This window comes from Botryllus schlosseri, chromosome 4 (genome assembly GCF_051294905.1).
Source record: "Botryllus schlosseri isolate E-star chromosome 4, Bs_hap1, whole genome shotgun sequence".
In the NCBI taxonomy this organism is placed as follows: Eukaryota; Metazoa; Chordata; class Ascidiacea; order Stolidobranchia; family Styelidae; genus Botryllus; species Botryllus schlosseri.
Window position 1 is genome coordinate 16,328,961 of NC_137239.1, and position 19,435 is coordinate 16,348,395.

Sequence of the window (19,435 nt, forward strand, 5' to 3'; positions counted from 1 at the left end):
AACCCGCGACTCAAAGTCATAATTGTAATGATCAAAGTCCGAAAAAATCCTGCTAGTTTTTCATATTTCTGTGAAAGATCCTGGTAAAATCCGACCAACAAAACAAATTCGTTACGTTGAAGATCTATGAACTCTCACTTGCTCTTCCTGCGGCTGCTGAATCATCTCTTCGCTATCTCTGTGTACTATGCGATATTCAAGACACAATGCAGTAATGAACAGATAGGAGGTTGCCGGAATGACCAGATACTGTAGGTCAGTATGGCATCTACCTCGGTGCCCGATATATCTTTTCGCGGGTGTCATTTTTTAACACACCTCTTCCTTGGTCTCTGCCATTCGATTCCTTGTTTCCGTCCTTTGTACTGCGGCTATGAAAATTACCAGTACACTATCTCCCCACCCATATTTCGATTAAATAGGTTGCCTTGATTTCACTCTTTGATCATGGCCCCAGACCACCACCACCACCATCGCAGCCGGTACAGGATAGTGGACCACATGTTGCCGACCACTGGTAGAGCCTAATAAAAACACCTGATATATTATTCAAGATCCAGGGTAATCGAACATACTTTAAGCAGAAAATGTGCGAAAGCTTCATTTCAACACTCGGCAGCTAGTATACGGCGATGGGCATATTGTTTAGATATGTGAAAGTGAGCGGAAGGGGTCGCTAGTGGACTTTATTTTTGTGATATTTTTATCTATTGTTTACTTCTTTGTGAAGCAATTGAATGATTGAGTTCGCGTGCGGTACGTGGTCATTTTCTACGCGGCGTTGTTGTAACGTCAGCAAAATATTTTCTCCATGCAAGGCATCTTCTGATAGAGAAGATGAACAGCGAAAAGCTGAAGGCTGATGCATCCTGGAATATCGCGGATGTAATTGCCAAAGCCCTAAATATAAGGTGAATGGTAGCCCGTTGCCGCTCAATATGAGCCGCATCGCATACCAAATGTCCGGGTTCCTGGAATTGTGGGATTATGCTGAATTATTCTTTCGGACTGTCTGATGGTTCTGAATATACAGATACATTCTAGTTGTATGCCAGGGGTGGCCAACTTTTTCGGCCAAAGAGACGCATGCAATCTATGAACCATTGCACCGGCCACTTGAATGTTGATAACCTTTCAAGCCATGCGATAGGAGCAAGTCCGATTCAGAAGCGTCGAAAACAAGACTTAACTAACTTCCCATCTAAATCAATAACATTGATGTCATGAAAACTTTATTTCAATTTCCGTGCGGAGGTTTTTCAAAGTTGCTACGTAAATGAATTCAGTCAATAATATTGACTATATTGTTGCCCTTATATATTGAAGGTCGGCTGTGTATACCACTGGGTTTGCAAGGGCAGGAGTACTCGACACCTGGACATGCCAATATCGAAGGTTTTGGCCCACATGTGTCTATCATTTTGTGCCAATGTTTCATCGCTGACGGTCTTTCTGCGAGCGCACATGCGAAGTCGCGTGTTGCTGACATGTTATCCCATAATAGTGAATATAGTTGGACTAAAATCTACAGTCAACTAAATCTGCCCTGAAATATTCTACTTCATGGTGATAGACGAAGTTCTACAAAACGCTAGCCACGCCAATGCGTCGAAACTGATATTTTAGTCATCAACATACCAACCGGTCAGGCTAATTAAATTTTTGGTGGGCCTTGCAAGTTCACAATGTATCATCCAGGCTATTTCTTCTTGGATAATACAACTCATTTATCTTGCTGGCCACTACAAGCCTTCTCGCGGCCCATGTGTGACGGGGGTTGTATGCAATCTCAAAATGGAGTAAATATCCATATTTTGTGTTATTGAAAACAGGCTAGTTTTGTGCAAGACGTATGATTTCATTTGAGTATCAACAACAATATATGACTTGCAATTTCTAGTTCCCAAGATCACAGCTTACAACGTCATCTCCGCTTCAGTATCGGCAATATAAAATAAATTTACACGATGAATATTACTTTTCTGCCTTTCATGTTTTGTTTACCAGTATTTTTCTCAAAAATAACCTTACAGTGCTGTTGGCACAATTATAGCTTTGTATAAGATAGTGGACCTGAGACCTTCATGATGAAATTATTATATTGTAACCTGACAACCTATTATCTAGGCTTTTGAAAACTAAACTATGCTAGTGGTGCAAGATAATTATTTCAGCATATGGTTGCTGCTACTCATATAGTATCTGAGATTCTTCATCAATGTTAGCGATGACCCCTGTCCTGTGGTGTCAAAAACAAAACAAAATATGAACACATTTGTCAGCCTCTCAAACGAGCAATTTTGGCAGTGGCTTACCTTCTATTATAGTTTGTTGCAGTTTTAACGTTGTCAAATTAGAATTAGGGTTACTAAAATGCAAGTAAATTCGAGCATTTAGTTTAATGCAGTGGGCCAAAAAAGGTAAAAGCCCAATCTAAGGTGACCACGGGATTCAACCAATTATAGAAGCAACTGGTCTATGTCTATAATAATGATTGCCGGATAACTAAATCTGCTTTATTTTAGGAAGGATGTTGCGATTCGTTTGATTGGCCTGTTGGAGAAAGAGGAATGTACGATCCCGTTCATAGCTCGGTACAGAAAAGAGAAAACTGCCGGAATGGATCCTGACAGCTTGCGTGATTTCGCTTCACTTTTGGAGGAGCTCAGGTCAGTTTTTTCATATATGCATGTGCAGTGTGCACGCATTCAGACTTGGGCTTCTGTAATCTTCAGACAGTCTTTTTTGTATATAGCGGAATAAAATTCAAAGCATTTTAATTGTTATGGGCAAAGAGTAAAAGATTGAAGTAATTGAATATAAGTTCTTGGGACTCTAGCACATTATTTTATGGAAAACACTATATGAATGAATGAGCATTTGCAGAAGTGATGCGAAAATGATAACCCAAAGGAAATGAAGTACCCTATAAACAAGCAAATACTGTTCATGTCCGACTCAACCAGTCCTCTTATTGGATTTTTTTTATATAAAAGTATGCTTTGTCAATAGAAGCGTTGGAATGAAGTTATTCCCTTAGAGTCGTAAGTCCTTTTGAGTCATGCTGCAAATTTTGACTCGAGTCAAATTGAAAGTCATTTCAAGAATTTTCGGTGTCACTCAGGCATCAGCGTCTAAAATTTTTCAATCAGGTTTCAAGTCATCAAATATTTTCAGTTTTAGTTGATCTGCATATACTCTGGTGTTGGTCCATCCGCAAATTTCCTGCCGGTCTGCCGAATATATTAGAATTTTATATCTCAATTCCAAAAGGCAGGAAGTAGAATGGTTTGTCCATTAATTTAAGAAATAAAATATCAACTTTTAAATTGATTTAGAATTTTGGAACGTATTTTTCTGCATGGCGTCGTAATAAAGAGATCATATTACATTTTATTTGCACGTCACAATGGTACGAGTGTTTCACGAAAGTATTTGAAAGTAGTTTACTTATTTTGGAGAAGTTATGTGTGAAATCTACTGGAACATTTAAACAAACTCCGTTAAATTCCGACAGTACAAGTGTGCGACTCTTGTCAGTGTAGCCTAATAGAGGCTATTGCAAACATCAAAATCACATTTCTTTCAAACGAAACCGTACAATCATAATCTTGAAAGTTGGTGGTCTCGAGCCTCACCTTGCAAATACGGTACTTCAACCGAACAACATGTAGATATCTAATATAGAAATGCTACATTAAATGAAGTAGTTGAATTTTGGGTTAATTTTGATTTTTGAAGGTTAATCGGCCTGAAATATTTGTTTTGAAGTTTGAGCGGTCCGCGAGGTCAAAAAGGTTGTGAGCCACTGCTCTAGACCGCGTCCATTTTGTCAAAATTGGTGTCATACCATTTCTAAACTACTAAGAGGGTTATATATTTCTGTAACGCGTTGAGAATGCTGCTCACAAAGTATACTTGTGCCAAGCATTGTAGGAGTGTAATTCAATGGAGATAGTCTATTGACTGATATGCTGCATGAGAGAGAGAGATAGAAAAAGAAAAAATTTTTCATTGCAAATAATTCCCACAAGACGCAAAACAATTCATTGGATGCAATAGGCCCAAGGAAACGCTGATCTCAGTTTCAGATTTCTTCTCAAAGTAGAATATTTGATGACTTGAAAATTGACTCGGTAATTTGACTACGAGTCATAGGTCTTTTCATGTTTCTTGTACGTCAAGTTCGAGTCAGTTCTGATCATTTGAAGGCGGTGACTTGAGTCGAAGCAAGTCATTTGAAAAATGTGACTTCAATTGTCCCAGCAGTGGTCAATAGCATATAGTTTTGCCACCAGTGATTGTCATCACCGACACTAATTTATCATGCACATTTGATTTAGGTGGTATTTTATTGCTTATAGCTGGAAAAGGTTAATAGTTTCAAAATCGATGCACCTAAAACACTAACAAATTAATAGCAATTAAAGGGTTTGAGAAAGTTGCACTATTTCCGTACTTCTGCCATAAACAATTGTCTCCTCTCCTATGTTTACATATCTACAGTTTTGTGAGGTTAATCCTTGAAGTGTCAGTTAAATAATTTTTTGTAGGTCATAATCACACTGTGATTGGACAGATGATATTAGAGCCCGGGCCTGCTATGCTATTTTGATAGCATGATGAATTTTTTATTCTGGTGGCTCAATTATGAATGGCTTATTGATTGATTGATTGATTGATTGATTACAGCGTTGTTCAAACCAATAGCCTATTTTTCCACAACATGTGATAGCCTGTGACACTGTGAGTAAGCTCGTCATATTCCTTTATTGATCGGTGCTGGTTGAGCTACTGTGTAGAACTGAATAATTTTGAATGAAAATACACAGTATTCTTGTAGTGGACCATTCACCTGGGGTTCATTCCTATTACCTAGCGTAGAAGTACAGGGACTAGATTTCCTTATCTGGTGTTGGCACTGCTTCTGCAAAGTTTGCAATAGGATTACAAGTAGTGATACGTTTCTATTCACAATAATCCAATTCGAAGTTGAAATTGACGCAGAATACTAGCCAGCCTTCAGGATTACCGGACCACAACCTAATATCCACCTCGCCGTCCGCCACATGCCACCTCATTTTGTCGCTTGCGTCTTATATTCTCTGCATTACCGTACTTTTCATTCGGTGTGCATGCCTCTTCCTTACTTCGCCTAGGCTAAGGTCGGTGTCTGATCTTAAAGGCTACTCCAAGTTGTATTCGACACCTTCCTATCTTTTCATTGTATACCAGTCTTCTGATGTTTTGAAATGATGAAAATATTAATAAACTGATTAATTGATAGATTGTTCAAAAGTTATGAAAAAGAACAGCTATAGCCTGCATTCTTGTGCGTGGATTATTTTTCTGTATTGAATTGCTTCTACGAATCTACAGTGACCAGGTTGCTATTTGGTAGTATTCGTGGCAAATTCTTCGAAATCTGGCCGTATTTTCAGTGATAAATGGTATGCTATATTGAGGTCGATCCTTCTTTGGATGTGAAGTTGTGCGGCCAAATTGTCTTACAAATTTGATAAGCAGATTGTACGCTACACCAAATGATACCAAACAACTTTGTAACCGTTAATTCAGACACAGTCGCGACTGGTCGTGTTTTATATTATGCATTCATGCTCGTTCAGTTCACAATTAAGCAATAAGACTGCGAAATCACGATTCGCATCTATGGCGTCAATCTGGGACTGGAATTTAGAAGTATTCAAGTACAATTCAGCCATAGAAATTGTGGCATGTTTGACCATGAAGGCTCAGTGTGCATCGTGTCATTGCAAAATCGCAACAACCGTCCTATTCATTGTCAATGTTAATACCGCAATTATTTCTAATCGATGAATCAGTGATTCCGAAGTCCTTTGTTGACTGCAGTAAAGCTGTGGAAACCAGGGATTCTAAATGGGTTGAGGCAGGATTCATTTGCAACTGTAATAACGAATATGTGAAATTCTAATAAGTGCATATTTCTTTAGGGCTGTGCAGAAAAAGTCCGAAACGATGCGAAAAACTTTACAAAAGCAGGGAGACTTAGATCCCAAGACTGAACTCGCCCTGCTCAGTGCGCAATCCATGGAAGAACTGGAACTAACGTACGCTCCATTCAAAGGTGCTTCCGTATACATTGAATATTGATATTCCAGTAAGGATACTAATGTCGCAATATTCAGGCGAGAAAAAGTCCTCTCTTGCTAATCGCGCCAGGACTCTCGGTCTTGGTGAAGCCGCCAGCGCAATCCTTACTACTCCAAATAAGGTAAGTTTTTGGCGTTGCTGTTTTATCATTATGAGGAAGTCATCTATTCTTTGAACGTCGAAGGTGTAAGCCGGCAATCTTATCCTATTTGAAGATGCCAGCTGCATGTAACTTCCTTTACTATGAGCTGTTCCCGGGATATAATATCCTGTGTTTTGATACTCTGTGAGGAAGCTTGCCGGTATTGATTTGCATTAAAGTGTACCCACTCAACCTCAAGCTTAGAGTAGGCTACTAATTGCTGGTATGAAAGCATATTGGTATTGATGTACAATTTTATTGCAAGCACAAGCTCATTTGACCCAATTTCTGATCACTTCTTTTTATTGAGCAACAATGATTGCCATTTTATGATTGATTAATGCTAAGCCACGAAGCTCATAGCATTTTGAATTTGAATACCTTAGGTATGACAGACCGAGAGTTGTGATTAGTTGTTACAATCAAAATTCTAGAGCAAGGCTTCTTTCAGCTCCTACTCCTAGTATTTCAGTTCTTATGGAAAATCTGAAAATCCTTTAATGGGACACTGTAGTTAAGGTGGATAGGAAAACTCTGAAGCAAACTGGAACATCATGCTGTTGTATATTAATATAATTGTAAATCTTGAGACGTTATATATGGATGATGCCTGTGTGCTTTGAATTAGAGTGGCTTCTTTTACATTTAATCATTTGCTGGTCCCTTCTCATTTCCTGCTGTGTTAATCACAAAGCAGGAACATATTTTTTTAACAGGCTTTGATGGTCTGCTCTGCCAGACTTGAAAGCCTAATTTTTAACTAGGCCTGTTATGGTATGGATAAGCAATGAGCATGTTTCAAAGTCACCCTTGCGTTTTTATTTCTTTTAGACCTGGTATGCCCACGAGATCTGTCGTAAGTCTAGCAGCACATGCATTTTATAGAACGTTCTCATTTTCGGTCAATTTTCAACTGTTTTGCAGAATCAGTGTTTATAGCAGAACAGTCTTTTTTCCAAATTCTCGGTTCTTGGATCAATTTTTGCTGATTGATCGAATTATTGTGTGTAGCAACACACGTTTTTTTCCAATTCTCCATTTTTGGATCAATTTTTTTTCAGATCGATAGAATTGATATGTATAGCTGCACAGGGCACATGTCTTTTTCAAATCGTCCTTTTATGCTCATTTGCTCAATTTGTAACGGATTGATAGAAGTAATTATGTACGGTAGGCTAGGCTATGTATTTTCCCAATTTCTCATTTTTTGGAAAATTTTTACTTGATCAGTAGAATTAATGTGTAGAATTTATCTTTGTGTATCCTCCTTGGCAGGGAAACACGGACCACAAAAATTGCTCATGTCATCAAAATTTGTCATAGACGAACTGGCGAACTACACACAGATGAGCATAGCTGCTCTAGTGGATGAGTTGTATCGGACTCCGTTACAAATCACATTTTTTGCAAAATAACCACCATTTCCAATTATTCAGCACAATGCACATAAGCTACCCCTGTGTTATAGACCAACTTGAAAAGATGGGTCACGAAAGGAACAGAGGGCCGGGCCACCCTTTCAGAAGTCGAGACAGGAGTGAAGCATATAGTCGCCGACCTGCTGTCCAAGGAAAAGGCCACGATGGACAAGGTCCGGGAAGTGTTTCAGCCGCGCCACCTTTTCCTTGAGTCGAAACTCGCAGCGAAAAAAAAGAAAGAGGGAGATTCGAAACAAGACAATCATAAAAGCGACGCTAAATCGTCACGCGACGAACAACACAAGTATCAGTTGTACTACGAGTTTAGGTGCTGCGTGAATAACTTGCGTTCCCATCAGGTATGGTGCAAAATTTTATGTTTTATTCGTTTTTATTTATAGCCTATTTAATTCTGACCTTTTGTCTCTGCTCACTTTTGTCCAAATCACGCGGAAAATCAACTAATTGCTTTATGGTCATGGGTAAAGGCACGCAAGCATTCAAAAAAGAGTGCTTTTGCGTAATCGATGAATTGCAGCTCAGCTATACTGCAATAATTGACACAGATCGCATAACATGCGAATAATTATACTTTCAGGTTAGTTGTATTGTACAGTATTTCAATACTAAGCCATTCAATAAATACTGTATTACTGTGTAACCCATATGTATCTGGGTCAAAATAGTACCTTTTTGATATCCTCACCAGCGCAACTAACTGCTTGACTTATTTCTTCAGTAAGCAATTTCGCTTTTTTTGCTAAACTTTTTGGTGCCAATCTGTTTTACAAGATCGTCGCAATTGTACTCAAGTAAAAGTGACCATGAAGCCAGCATGGCCTTATATGAGTTTCTTGTCGATTGTTACTACATAGATCATCATTGTTTTACTATAATTACTCATCTTGTGTTAAAAATAACGAAGTACTGTTCTGCCATAACCGAACAATAGGAATTGCGACCCTGTGGCTGAATTAACAGGAGAATTGTCCATATTTTACTGATATTACATTCAATTTATACTTTTGTACCGTTCCTGGGCATTTTGACCAGATACAGTATCTGTCCGGGCTAGTCGATGTTCGAATTATAAGCGTATTTAACTGTGTATCTCCGCGTAATTTCTCTTCGTTAAGGTGCTAGCCATAAACCGAGGGGAATCGCAAAAGTATTTGACTGTGAAACTAACGATTTCCAAAGAGGCCGAGTCTCGGTTTCTGGCCTGGAGCAGGAAGTACTGGCTCGGAAAAGTTACCAAGCAAGACGCGCATGACTTGCTGAAATCTAGTCTCGAAGATTCTTACACAAGACTGATTAAACCGTTTGTCTTGCGAAAAACAAGGTGACATTGGATATGTTATTTAAATACGCCCTGCTCGTAAACGTGATCATGTGATAGTTATTGTGGGAGGTGGTCGGTAAAGGAGTCAGAGTTTTAATGACTCGAGATGCAACTTTACGTTGACTCAATTTGACTTGAGGCATTACGTCGACTCTACACAATCTATATGAGTTGTTCAAGTCTCGTATATCCGGACCGATAAGTAAAAGATAGTCCCAGGATCTGTCTTATATATATCTGCTTTATCAGAATATGAATTTATGAGAATATTATGAATCCGAGACCTTGGATTGGATGTCACCAAAGAGTTTCACATAAGTAAGTTGAACTTGACCTAAACTTGATACTGAACAGTAAACAATATGACTTGGACAAAGACTCCAGTATTAACACTACGAGTCTGACTCGACCTGTTGCTCACTTGAACTCGGACTTGGCTCGGTGGTGAATTGAAAATGACTCGACTTGACTCGAGTCAAAAGTATGAAAGTCAAGTTGACTTGTAACCTGGTTAAGTTGTCAAGATTGGACAGCAACACCAAAACCATAGCTCTGTGACTTGAATTTGTTTTATGATGTGATTCCCCTTTGAAATGTCATGACTGTGAAATGTCATGACTGAAGACCTGTAACTATCAAAGGAGATTGTCATGACAACAACATTGGTTGGCCCCGGTCGATCTCGCGCAGGCCGTGGCTTGGCCATGTAGCGGCATGTAGCAGTTGAGCAGTCAAGAAGTTTAAAAAAAACCTAGTTCATTTCAAATATAACCTCCACCACCGTGGAAACCCTTCCCATGACACCTTGGCATGTCGGTGTAGGCAAATTAAATATGTAAGCGATTGCGCTATACTGATATTATAATATGCTGCAGCTGAGTACTAACGCTGGCTCTTCAAACAGATCCGATTTACTGAAGAAAGCCCAAGTCGAAGCCGTGGAAATTTTCAGCAAAAATCTCAAACGGTTGCTGCTAACTCCTCCGCTACGAGGAAAGGTAAGTCTTCATTTTGTGTCGATAGCTGTAATTATTTTGAAGTCAGTTGGTTTGGGCACTTCTAAATAGAAAAAATTGACAGAATTGTGTGGAGCGGTGATATTTCGTGTCCACGGTGTCTTTTGCAGGTGATGCCTTATTTATTCGCCGGAAAACACCATCTACCGATTTGTAAACAATGCCAGACCGACGCGATAGAATTCTCGTTCCTATCGGCAATTGTTTGTTTTTAAAATTAGTTTTCAACGATATTTTGTGCAGATTATCTACGACTTAACCTGTTCACTGATTGCAGGTTTTATTATTCACTTGCTGATAAGCTATTATGAATAATTCGCTATCACGACCCTCGGAATTTTGAACGCCCGACTATTATAACCAAACCGAATATCCCGCTTTTATGACACTTACCATTTTAAACGTGATCCATGTCAACTGTAGTTTTTGTCAGTGATATCGTGACAGGTATAATACGCTTAGTTTTAACCATTTTCATATCTGGTTATGACTGTTCCTATTAAATTTACCAGGTTGATGTTTCTCACTCTCTCTCTCTCTCACTGTGTTTTAGTAACGAACATAGTATTGTCATCTCTCTTTCGATACAGGCGGTGTTAGGTGTCGACCCTGGGTTTTCGCACGGATGCAAATGCGCAGTGGTATCTTCTACCGGCAACGAAGTCCTCGCCACCGATATCATTCATTTAAACTCTGTAAGTCTACTCACTCAGCTATGTCAATCAATGAGCATTTTTTCGGGGGCGATCAAAATAATGATGGCTTGTAATTGAGTGCAAGAAGAAGTAACATCATGAATTTCTACTCAATTATAAATGAAAGAGCTCAGCTATTTTCCGGGAATGTTGAAAGTACCGCTGAATAATTGGAAAAGTAGGTTCGGTTCTGGCTTCGCAAACTCTAATCGATAAATCGCCAGGGCCTGTTTTCAAAATTATGGATCTGGGTTTGAAATTAGGTCCGCATTCAGATTTGGGTTCAACCGTATCCGAAGCGATATCTGGCAATGACTGTGGCTGTTACAGACAATTTTTTTTCGGTTTCTGAAATAATGCGCTTCCTTCCACTTGAACTTAAGTTTATCAGTGGTAATTATAGTGTTGATATTTTCTTGGCATCTTAGGAGACTTGAACCCTCGATTAGGCGTACCGCAACATCTATTGCACAGCATAAGGCTACGCACTTGAATGGAAACAACGGTTCTGTGTGCACAGACTGTGTGTATGTATTTCATGCATATCTAGGCTACATGAGTCGGTATTTATGTTTCGAAAACGTGCAGAACGAAAATATGTAATGTCTTGTTTCTTAAACGCAGAACACAATTCTACGAAAGATCAAACAGCTGCACACCAAGCACAAATTCGACGTGATAGGCATCGGTAACGGTACAGGCTGTCGCGAGGCGGAATCCGTCTTTTCCCAATTCATCAACAAGCATCGAGATCTTGACCTGGCGTACTGCATTGTGAACGAGAACGGCGCGTCCATCTACAGCGTGACGGAAGAGGCTCAGAAAGAGCTGCCTGACTTGGACCCGAATTTACGTAGTGCGGTCTCGATAGCCAGGAGGCTTCAAGACCCGCTTATCGAATTGGTGAAAATCGAGCCCAAGCACATCGGAGTGGGAATGTACCAGGTGGCAGAATAATAATTATGCATGCGTTTTGATAAAGTAAGGCTGTGAAACGGGAGATGGTTAAAGTATCTATCGTCTGCACTTGAGTAAGCGTGGATGTTACATCGTAAATTTCTACTCCAGTAAAAGTAGAAGTGTCTCTTTCCGAATAGTTAAATAGTAAGTAATGTAGGCCCGGTTGAGTTTTGAAGCGACGATGCAAATTTCTACTTGGGTAAACATAGAAGAATCTATTTCCGAGTGAGAAGAAGAGTACTTTATCAGGCCTAGTTTTTCCTGAAAATCTTAAAAGTAAAAGTACTTAAGTTTCTACTCGAGCAGAAGTTGCGATAAGTAAAAAAGTAAGTGTTCCAGCCAACTTTTGAGAAGACGTAGGCTAAAATGGTAACCAACCAAGTAGGCTAAACTTAATACAGTGCTCCAAAGATGTACAAGTACTTTGCTACATACCATCTCTATGGGCTATATATCAGCGTTTGGTTCGAGTCGCAAGTCATTTTGAAATTTTGACCCAAGTCTAGTCGAGTCACAGAAATTTGTAATGGAAATAAAAGGTTAGTGTTAATCACATGGCTTAATGAGGTATAATATATCCAAATTGACTGAAAAATTGCTCTTCAAGTCATCAGTCGCTCCATCTTATTCATTCCTTGAGTCACTTTAGGGTAGTGACTCGAGTCGAAACAGGATTTTTCCTGACTTGTGCATCCTAGAATACACGCTGTCGGCCACTGATGTGCAATCATTCATCATTGCCACGTTTCCGCAGTTGTGTTTGTGGCTTGTAATAGCTGTGGCGTTTACGAAATTTTTCAGCACGACATCCCTGATAATCAGTTGAAATCAGCGCTGGACGACGTCATAGAAGACTGCGTCACGTATGTGGGTGTCGATGTGAACGTGGCAAACGAAGCGCTTCTTCGGTAGGTTAACAAATTAGTAATTGAGTACAGATGCCTTGCATGCATGAGAGAAACTTCCCAAACACAGCCCATTGTAGCGAAGCTGTTCAGTAGGAGCAATTACATGAGCTTTCTATTGTCAAGAACCGGAAAATGAATATAAACGCAGTGGTTCCCAAACTTTTTTAGCTTGTGGCACACTCGCTGGAAAGTAGCTTATAAAATCTATTCACGTGTTGTTGCGATGGCTATGCTTGTTTATACCAACATATATTCGACTGAAACGATGCTCAATTCTTGGCAAACATACCCACATTTCATTGTTTTCCCAGCAATGTCTCTCGGTTACGGCTTTCATTTCAGTCAAAACGAAAAGAAAAACATAACATGTTCAAACACGCATTAAGGTACAAATGTCAATAAAATTTGAATTGTACTTATCATAGAATAGGGTCTGGAAGGAGACATCCAAAACTTTTCACAAAAATTGGGTGTTTCGTAAATCAAGGAGCTGTTCTTCTGCGAAAAGATTGCTTGATTTAAGGCTATGGCTGCCAAATGGATTTGACTACCCACCTATATTTGTTAACAGCGAATCCTAAGGACGCTTTGTTCATTTGTAAGTTGAATTCCAATTTCCAGACAATTTGCTGATGATTTGGGGCACAATTTCTAGTCTATGAGTTGATTTGGAACAAATCGATGAATTTTATCCAGACATAGTCGCCCACTTATGCTGTGAAAATGACCCTATTCATCGGCAATGCCACGATTGGTTTTCATGGACCTGGTCACATGTGTGTAGTTACCAGCCTGCTGAAGAATTTAGTCATTTTTTTAGTCGCATCTGCTTGTCTGCAGGCCTCCTATTCAATATGATATAGTGTTTTTTTCAAAATTCTAGTTATTTTCCTACAACCCTACACTCCACCTCTGGTTGCAATGATACACGCTTGTTTTCCTGTGTATGAGTGTCTTTCGAAAAGCGTGGCTGTCTCATTTCAGCCGGATAGCGGGCTTGAAGAAAAACCAAGCGAAGAACATTGTCGACAGGCGGCAGAGCGCCGGAAATTTCGTAAACCGGCAAGAATTGCGTCAGGTGAAAGGTATCGGCGAAAAGACGTTTCAGCAATGCGCAGGTACGTTTCAGGAACCTGGTACTAGTGACTCTCCCTTGAATTTTCGGCCAGAACATTAGGACTGTTTAGAAATTACTTTTTTTTTCAAATTTTACCGGCTACTTGATAAAATTGTACGGTTACCTAAAAAGAAGCGCTGAACACGAATTTTGGCTCAATTCCAACCTATAGTGGCATTGCTAGTAAATAAAAAGTTTTGCATTTATTTAATAAAAATGAATATGAAATTTTTTTCAAACTTCACTGGCTATGAAATTGTTGGATTGTCTGAAAAAGGGATGCGCAACAAATTTGACTCAATGCGAACCAGTAGAAGCGAAATTATTGATATCCAACATTAGAGATGTCAAACCAATAGTAGGCCCTATTTACCATGGGTAGAGCTATAATAAATAATATTTTGCCACCGTAAATACTGTTTTTTCCAAATCCAAAATTGTGTAATCCAATAACTTTGCTTGTATTGGTTGGAATTGACCGAAATTTCTTATGCATCGTTTTATTCGGACAACCGATAAATTTCTTGGGGGGCTGGTGGAATTTTTAAAATTTTCATATTTTTCATTGAATAAATCCAAAACTTTTTTCTCTATAGGTTGGAATCGCACCAACATTAGTGTGTGGCGTTTTTTAGGTACCGGTAACCTAACAATTTCATTAAGTAGCCAGTACAATTTGAAAAAGAGTCATTTTTGAACAGCCCCACTGAAGATTGTGACATCGTCTTCGACCCTTACGTCTTTATGTCGCATCAGTTTCGAAAAGTCCTGTCATCCCCGCCGTACAGTTTCTAAAGATGGCTCGCAGCCAATCAACTGCTAGAAGCACACGACCCCTCTACTGAATGTACTTTTCGTAACTGCTTGAGTGCTTTCTGACCTTTTTTTTCTGGTTCCACATCAAGTGATTTTGGCATGTCTTGGAATTGCTCCTTCTACTTATAATTGAGTAAAAATGCATAGCGTTGCTTCTACTTCCCCTCAAGTAGCAACACTGATTTTTCTTAACATTCCTGCTGACACCTGTTTTCTCGGTAGGGTTTCTTCGAATATGCCACGATGGCTTGCCGGGGAAAAACACAGACGAACCTGAACCTAAGCCGTCCGGTTCAAAGCGAAAAATGAAAGTCTCCGCAAAGACTCGGTCAAAGAAAATAAAGTTAGACGCCGACTTGAAACCGAACCCGCTGGATCAAACCTGGATTCACCCCGAATCGTACGGCATAGCAGAGCGATTCGTGGCGAGTTTGGACTTGAAGATTGAGAGTTTAGGGCAAAAGGCTTTCATCGACACGGTAAAAAAAGCAATGTACGAAACAGGATTGAACCGTCTGGCGGAAAACCTTTCGACGGACGCTTCCACTGTGCAGTTAATCGTAGACGGGCTGTCGCAAGAGGCCGGTTTTCGGGATATACGTAACGAAATGCGCAGGCCTATTTTCAGACGTGGTGTCACAGACCTTCAATCGCTGCGAGTAGGCACTAAACTGTCCGGCCGAGTCACCAACGTCACAGAATTCGGGGCTTTTGTCGATGTAGGCGTAGGGCTGGACGGGTTGATGCACCACTCGGACAGCGGCGGGAATTGGGAAGATTTGAGGCGCTCGTTGGGACCAAACGATACAGTTCAGGTTTCTGTGAAAAGGGTGGAACTTCAGAGAAAGCGGATCGCTTTGAGGCTGGTCCAGGCGGATTTGTGCCAGACCGCATTTCGATAGTTTTTGTTGTCGTCTTTGGGTTAGTGCAGTCGTCCCCATAGCGGGCGATAGTGGCCCCCCTGAGGACCGAGTGGGGCGAAAATATGATGACTGTTCAAATTCTTGCTAGGTTCGATTTAAAATCGATGGGCGCTGATGGAAAAACGACTTGGTGCTCAACCCATACCAACTGAAAATTGCTTCACATTTTACGCCTTGAACTAAACTACGTATTCTTCGAACTTTGGAGCATAGCGTACGAAAATTAATTTGCAATTGCCAATACATAGTATGCAAAAATTCGTATTTCAGCAACCAAAACTGTCAAGTTGAAATAGTATGCAATACAAACCAAGCTACTTGGGTGAGACAAGTGGAAAACCTGCTTGAGCACCATGGAAAAGTAGAAGTACTTCATACTGATTAGCTCAGCTATTAAGGTAGTAATTACGATGTATCTACCTAGACAAGGGGGGCGATGAGTCGTAAAAGCTGGTATTGGTGTGGTAGCGTGTGCATTGTGCATATAGTCGCGGTGGAGTCAAAATAGCTTAGGAACATTTTATCAAATTGTGAGATCCATTTTTCGAATCAAGTTTTTGTGAAATTTTCATATTTTATCGGCCATGATTACGTTCGTCGCATTGTGTCAAATTTAACCATGGTCAAGATATGGCCGAAAGAAAGTGGCCACTTGATATCAAATTTATGTTCTCAAAATGTGTAAAACGTACATGAACTACTGTGATTCCGCAGAAACGATGTATGTCATGTATCTTACACTGTTTCTATTCGCTGTTTGGTCGCGTTTAATACAGAGGTGGCCGGGAAATGGTGGGTCCCCGTGGGCTGGAATTAGCTAGTCTAACTACAAGACTGATTAGAGCTATGGTTCTTGAACTTTTTTGGACACGCCACACTTAATGATAGTGAAAAATTTCGCGCTCCCCTTATCGTCATATAGCAAATTGCAACTAGAATGCGAGCAACCCCAAAGGGTAGTTTGATGGCATGGAAGGTTATGACTGTTGATGGTTGAATTATCAAATGTGAAATTCGGAGTATACACAGAGTAACAACTATAAATTGCAGATGATTCAGTTAGTTGACCGCAGCTTCGCGCCCATCCTTCAGATTCTTTCACGCCCCCCAGTTTGAGAACCACGGGATTATTAGAGGTTTCGGGAGACGGCTTACTGAAGCATACTGAAAGGTCGAAATCAACTCCAGTTTCAAAGTAATTTTGTTAAGGTTAGCTATTCTCTAGCTCAGGGCTGGGCAACATGCGGGCCGGATCTGGCCCGCGAAGGGATTTTGTCCGGCCCGCGGACAGTTTTCCGTCTTACAATGTAATGCGGCCCACGGCCCCAGTCTTCCGAGATCCCCCACTACTTGCTTACATACGTCAAATTTTATTGACTTTATGTCATTATACACATGCATATGTATACGCAGCGAGCGAGGGTGGAGCTTATACGCGTGAGTTCGTCGAAGCGAGAAGACTTATTGCATTATCGGCATTTACGATGTACTCAACCCTAATGTCATTTGTGGTAGTCATGGTGTTTGTCGACTCCAATGGTCATTTACACCAGGCCGATATTTCTTATTTTTGATTCCGTAACCATCGACCTGAAGCACGACACACTTCTGGGCTTCTGTAAGACACCGCTTATGCCAGGGGTCGCCAACTCAGCACGGGTCTTGGCCACTTTCAAATTTCGCAGGGGTCGCGGGCCGCATGAATTCAATATCGAGATAAAAAGGCCACACAGTTGAACAACCACGCTATCTCGTCACCTACTAATCCCTAATGAATTGATATCTAGGTAAATTTGGGGTACCAGGCTTATCGAACGCCTTGAAATCTTAATTAAGGATTGCACCGTGTGTTGATTGTTCAGAGAGTATAGCAGACATGGTGGTGCCTGTATGACAATGCTGTTCTCAAATTCACATTGTCTTCGTCCTAATTGGCGAGAAATGGCTTTGAAGTTACATTGCTGTCGTTAAAATACATTCATTAATACGATTTATTCCTTGTATGTGTCGATAAATGGGCGAATAATGTTCAGCAATCCGGCCCGCCAAGTTCTTAATTCTCCTATATCCGGCCCGCCGACCGGAGCAGTTGCCCGTCCCTGCTCTAGCTTCAACGAGGTCAACAGCATTTCATGGAGGGAGAATCAGCTGATATGAATGGGCTGTTCATATTACCTTGACGTGCAATTTCCTGAAAAAGGAAGACAAATCCTCCTGAAGGAGGACGTATGGTTACCCTACTATATACAAGATTTTGTTAATATCCCCGTCAAATGAATCTACATGAATATAGCCACTGGTCAAATCCGAATGATGCGATGTAGCCTACGCCAGATATCGATGTACCGTAACTTTCTCATTGCGTGACCGACATTATCGAATTGATCATGATCATAGCTGATTCGTGGCACCATGCATAAAGATCTCAGACAATCTTCAGGGCCCACGATCAATGCTGCGCCATCGGACCAAAATATCATCTGCCGGTGCGTCGGGAATATCTAACTCTGTGCTCTTTTATCAGAGGTGGTCAGTAACGAACTACTTATACTTTTTTGAAGTACTCAAGTAGTCTTCCTCTACTTCTGGTACTTACTCGAGTAGATCTTTTTTCACTACTTCTACTCCGTGATATTTTGCGAACTACTTACTAACTTTTTGCTATTCTCAGTTTGTCAAGTAGAAGTAGTTTAATCCCCCAATAAGAAAGATAGCCTAAGGAATTTCGGGGCTGTTTTCACGTAGTACCAAGATTTACTTTTGATAAAAGTCATGTTATACCCAAAATATTCGTTGCGCTTCGCGCACAGTATATATGGAGTGACAAACATGTTTTAACGGAAGTATCGCTGAAAATAATTTAGATACCGGGTTGCGTGTTTCCGTTCACACCGCATTGTCGCCTATATCAAATATTTCGTCACAGTAAGTATGGTACTACCGTTTCGCAATCTTTCAATTACCTATTATACCTAGCAGCCCATGACGTGTCCTAATCTGGGAACGTGGACTTTGACTTTTTTTGACGTTAGACCTGTTTTAGCAGACCACCGTTGAAACTTTCTAGACAGAAGACATGAAATATATTTTCCGTTTAATAATAGTATTTGTATTTTTTTTAAACTAGTAGTATTATAAGTTTGAGTTCTAATTATAGTTTCAGTTCTTTTGTCTGGAGAACATACATGCTGAAGTATAAAAGAAAATGTAGTAGAATGCCTTATATTTTCCCAAAATAATGCTATACACTATATGGCATTTTTACGATCTGCCATATTTTTAGTTACCGTATACCAGTGGTCACGAAGCTTTTTCGTCTGAAGAGCCATGTTGGCCCTATATTTTCCATTTTAGCTCCCAAAGAGCCATACCTGTCGAACAATTGTTACGTCACAATTGAAAATTCGTGACGTCATGGTAGCACTATTTCAAACTCACTACATGGGATTCGTAGTGGGCGCCAAATGTTCTCTGTAAAAACTCGTAGGCTACTTATCATTCTGTGATGACGCAATTCATCGTAAATAGCTCAGATTTTATAATAATAATTCTAATATAACTGTAGCACTGCTTCCGAAAATCTAAATATTGATCAACTTATAAATTCTTGAAGTATTCGGCGGCAACATAAACGTTGCACTACACGCCTACATTCTAACAGCAGTAGGCTACTATAAAGCTACTTACCAATGAAAAACGTGAATAGCGAAGCGTTGTTTGTAATTTGGATTTGTAATTGGAATGCCACCTCCACGGCTGTTAATTTCTCGGCGTAGATCAGGAAGACAATGTGAATTTGAAAACTAGATTATCAAATAGGCGTACCCATATCTGCTATTCTATTTGATCGACCAACGTACGGTGCCATCCAAGATTACGCAGCGCGAGGTGTCGGGTACATCGAATTCGCGACGGATATTGGTCGCTGGCGCTACAGCAGCATAAATTTGAGGAGTTTATAAAGTG

The 19,435-nt window shown here is 40.2% G+C and overlaps 1 protein-coding gene and 1 long non-coding RNA gene across 2 annotated transcripts; one reads left to right on the plus strand and one right to left on the minus strand.

The window, feature by feature from the left end:
* Positions 1 to 702: 702 nt before the first annotated feature.
* Positions 703 to 16,259, plus strand: LOC145437124 (S1 RNA-binding domain-containing protein 1-like). The gene is made up of 12 exons (XM_080314288.1): positions 703 to 911; positions 2,526 to 2,669; positions 5,973 to 6,106; positions 6,168 to 6,253; positions 7,743 to 8,051; positions 8,829 to 9,034; positions 9,939 to 10,032; positions 10,641 to 10,745; positions 11,370 to 11,690; positions 12,507 to 12,613; positions 13,598 to 13,731; positions 14,769 to 16,259. Exons 1-12 carry the CDS (start codon positions 838 to 840, stop codon positions 15,446 to 15,448), a joined length of 2,394 nt encoding a protein of 797 aa, XP_080170414.1. The 5' UTR covers positions 703 to 837; the 3' UTR covers positions 15,449 to 16,259.
* On the minus strand, positions 15,580 to 18,415 carry LOC145437125 (uncharacterized). The gene is made up of 2 exons (XR_013914591.1): positions 17,585 to 18,415; positions 15,580 to 16,701 (listed from the first exon to the last, which is right to left on the minus strand). It is a non-coding gene; the product is annotated as an uncharacterized LOC145437125 (long non-coding RNA).
* Between the last annotated feature and the right edge of the window lie 1,020 nt (positions 18,416 to 19,435).

What these genes read in the sequence shown, in the direction of transcription:
- LOC145437124 (XM_080314288.1), top strand. Translation starts at nt 838, where the DNA reads ATGAACAGCGAAAAGCTGAAGGCTGATGCATCCTGGAATATCGCGGAT. An exon ending in ATATCATTCATTTAAACTCT is followed by an intron (nt 10,746 to 11,369) that starts GTAAGTCTACTC and finishes TCTTAAACGCAG; the next exon opens with AACACAATTCTACGAAAGAT. An exon ending in GCAAACGAAGCGCTTCTTCG is followed by an intron (nt 12,614 to 13,597) that starts GTAGGTTAACAA and finishes GTCTCATTTCAG; the next exon opens with CCGGATAGCGGGCTTGAAGA.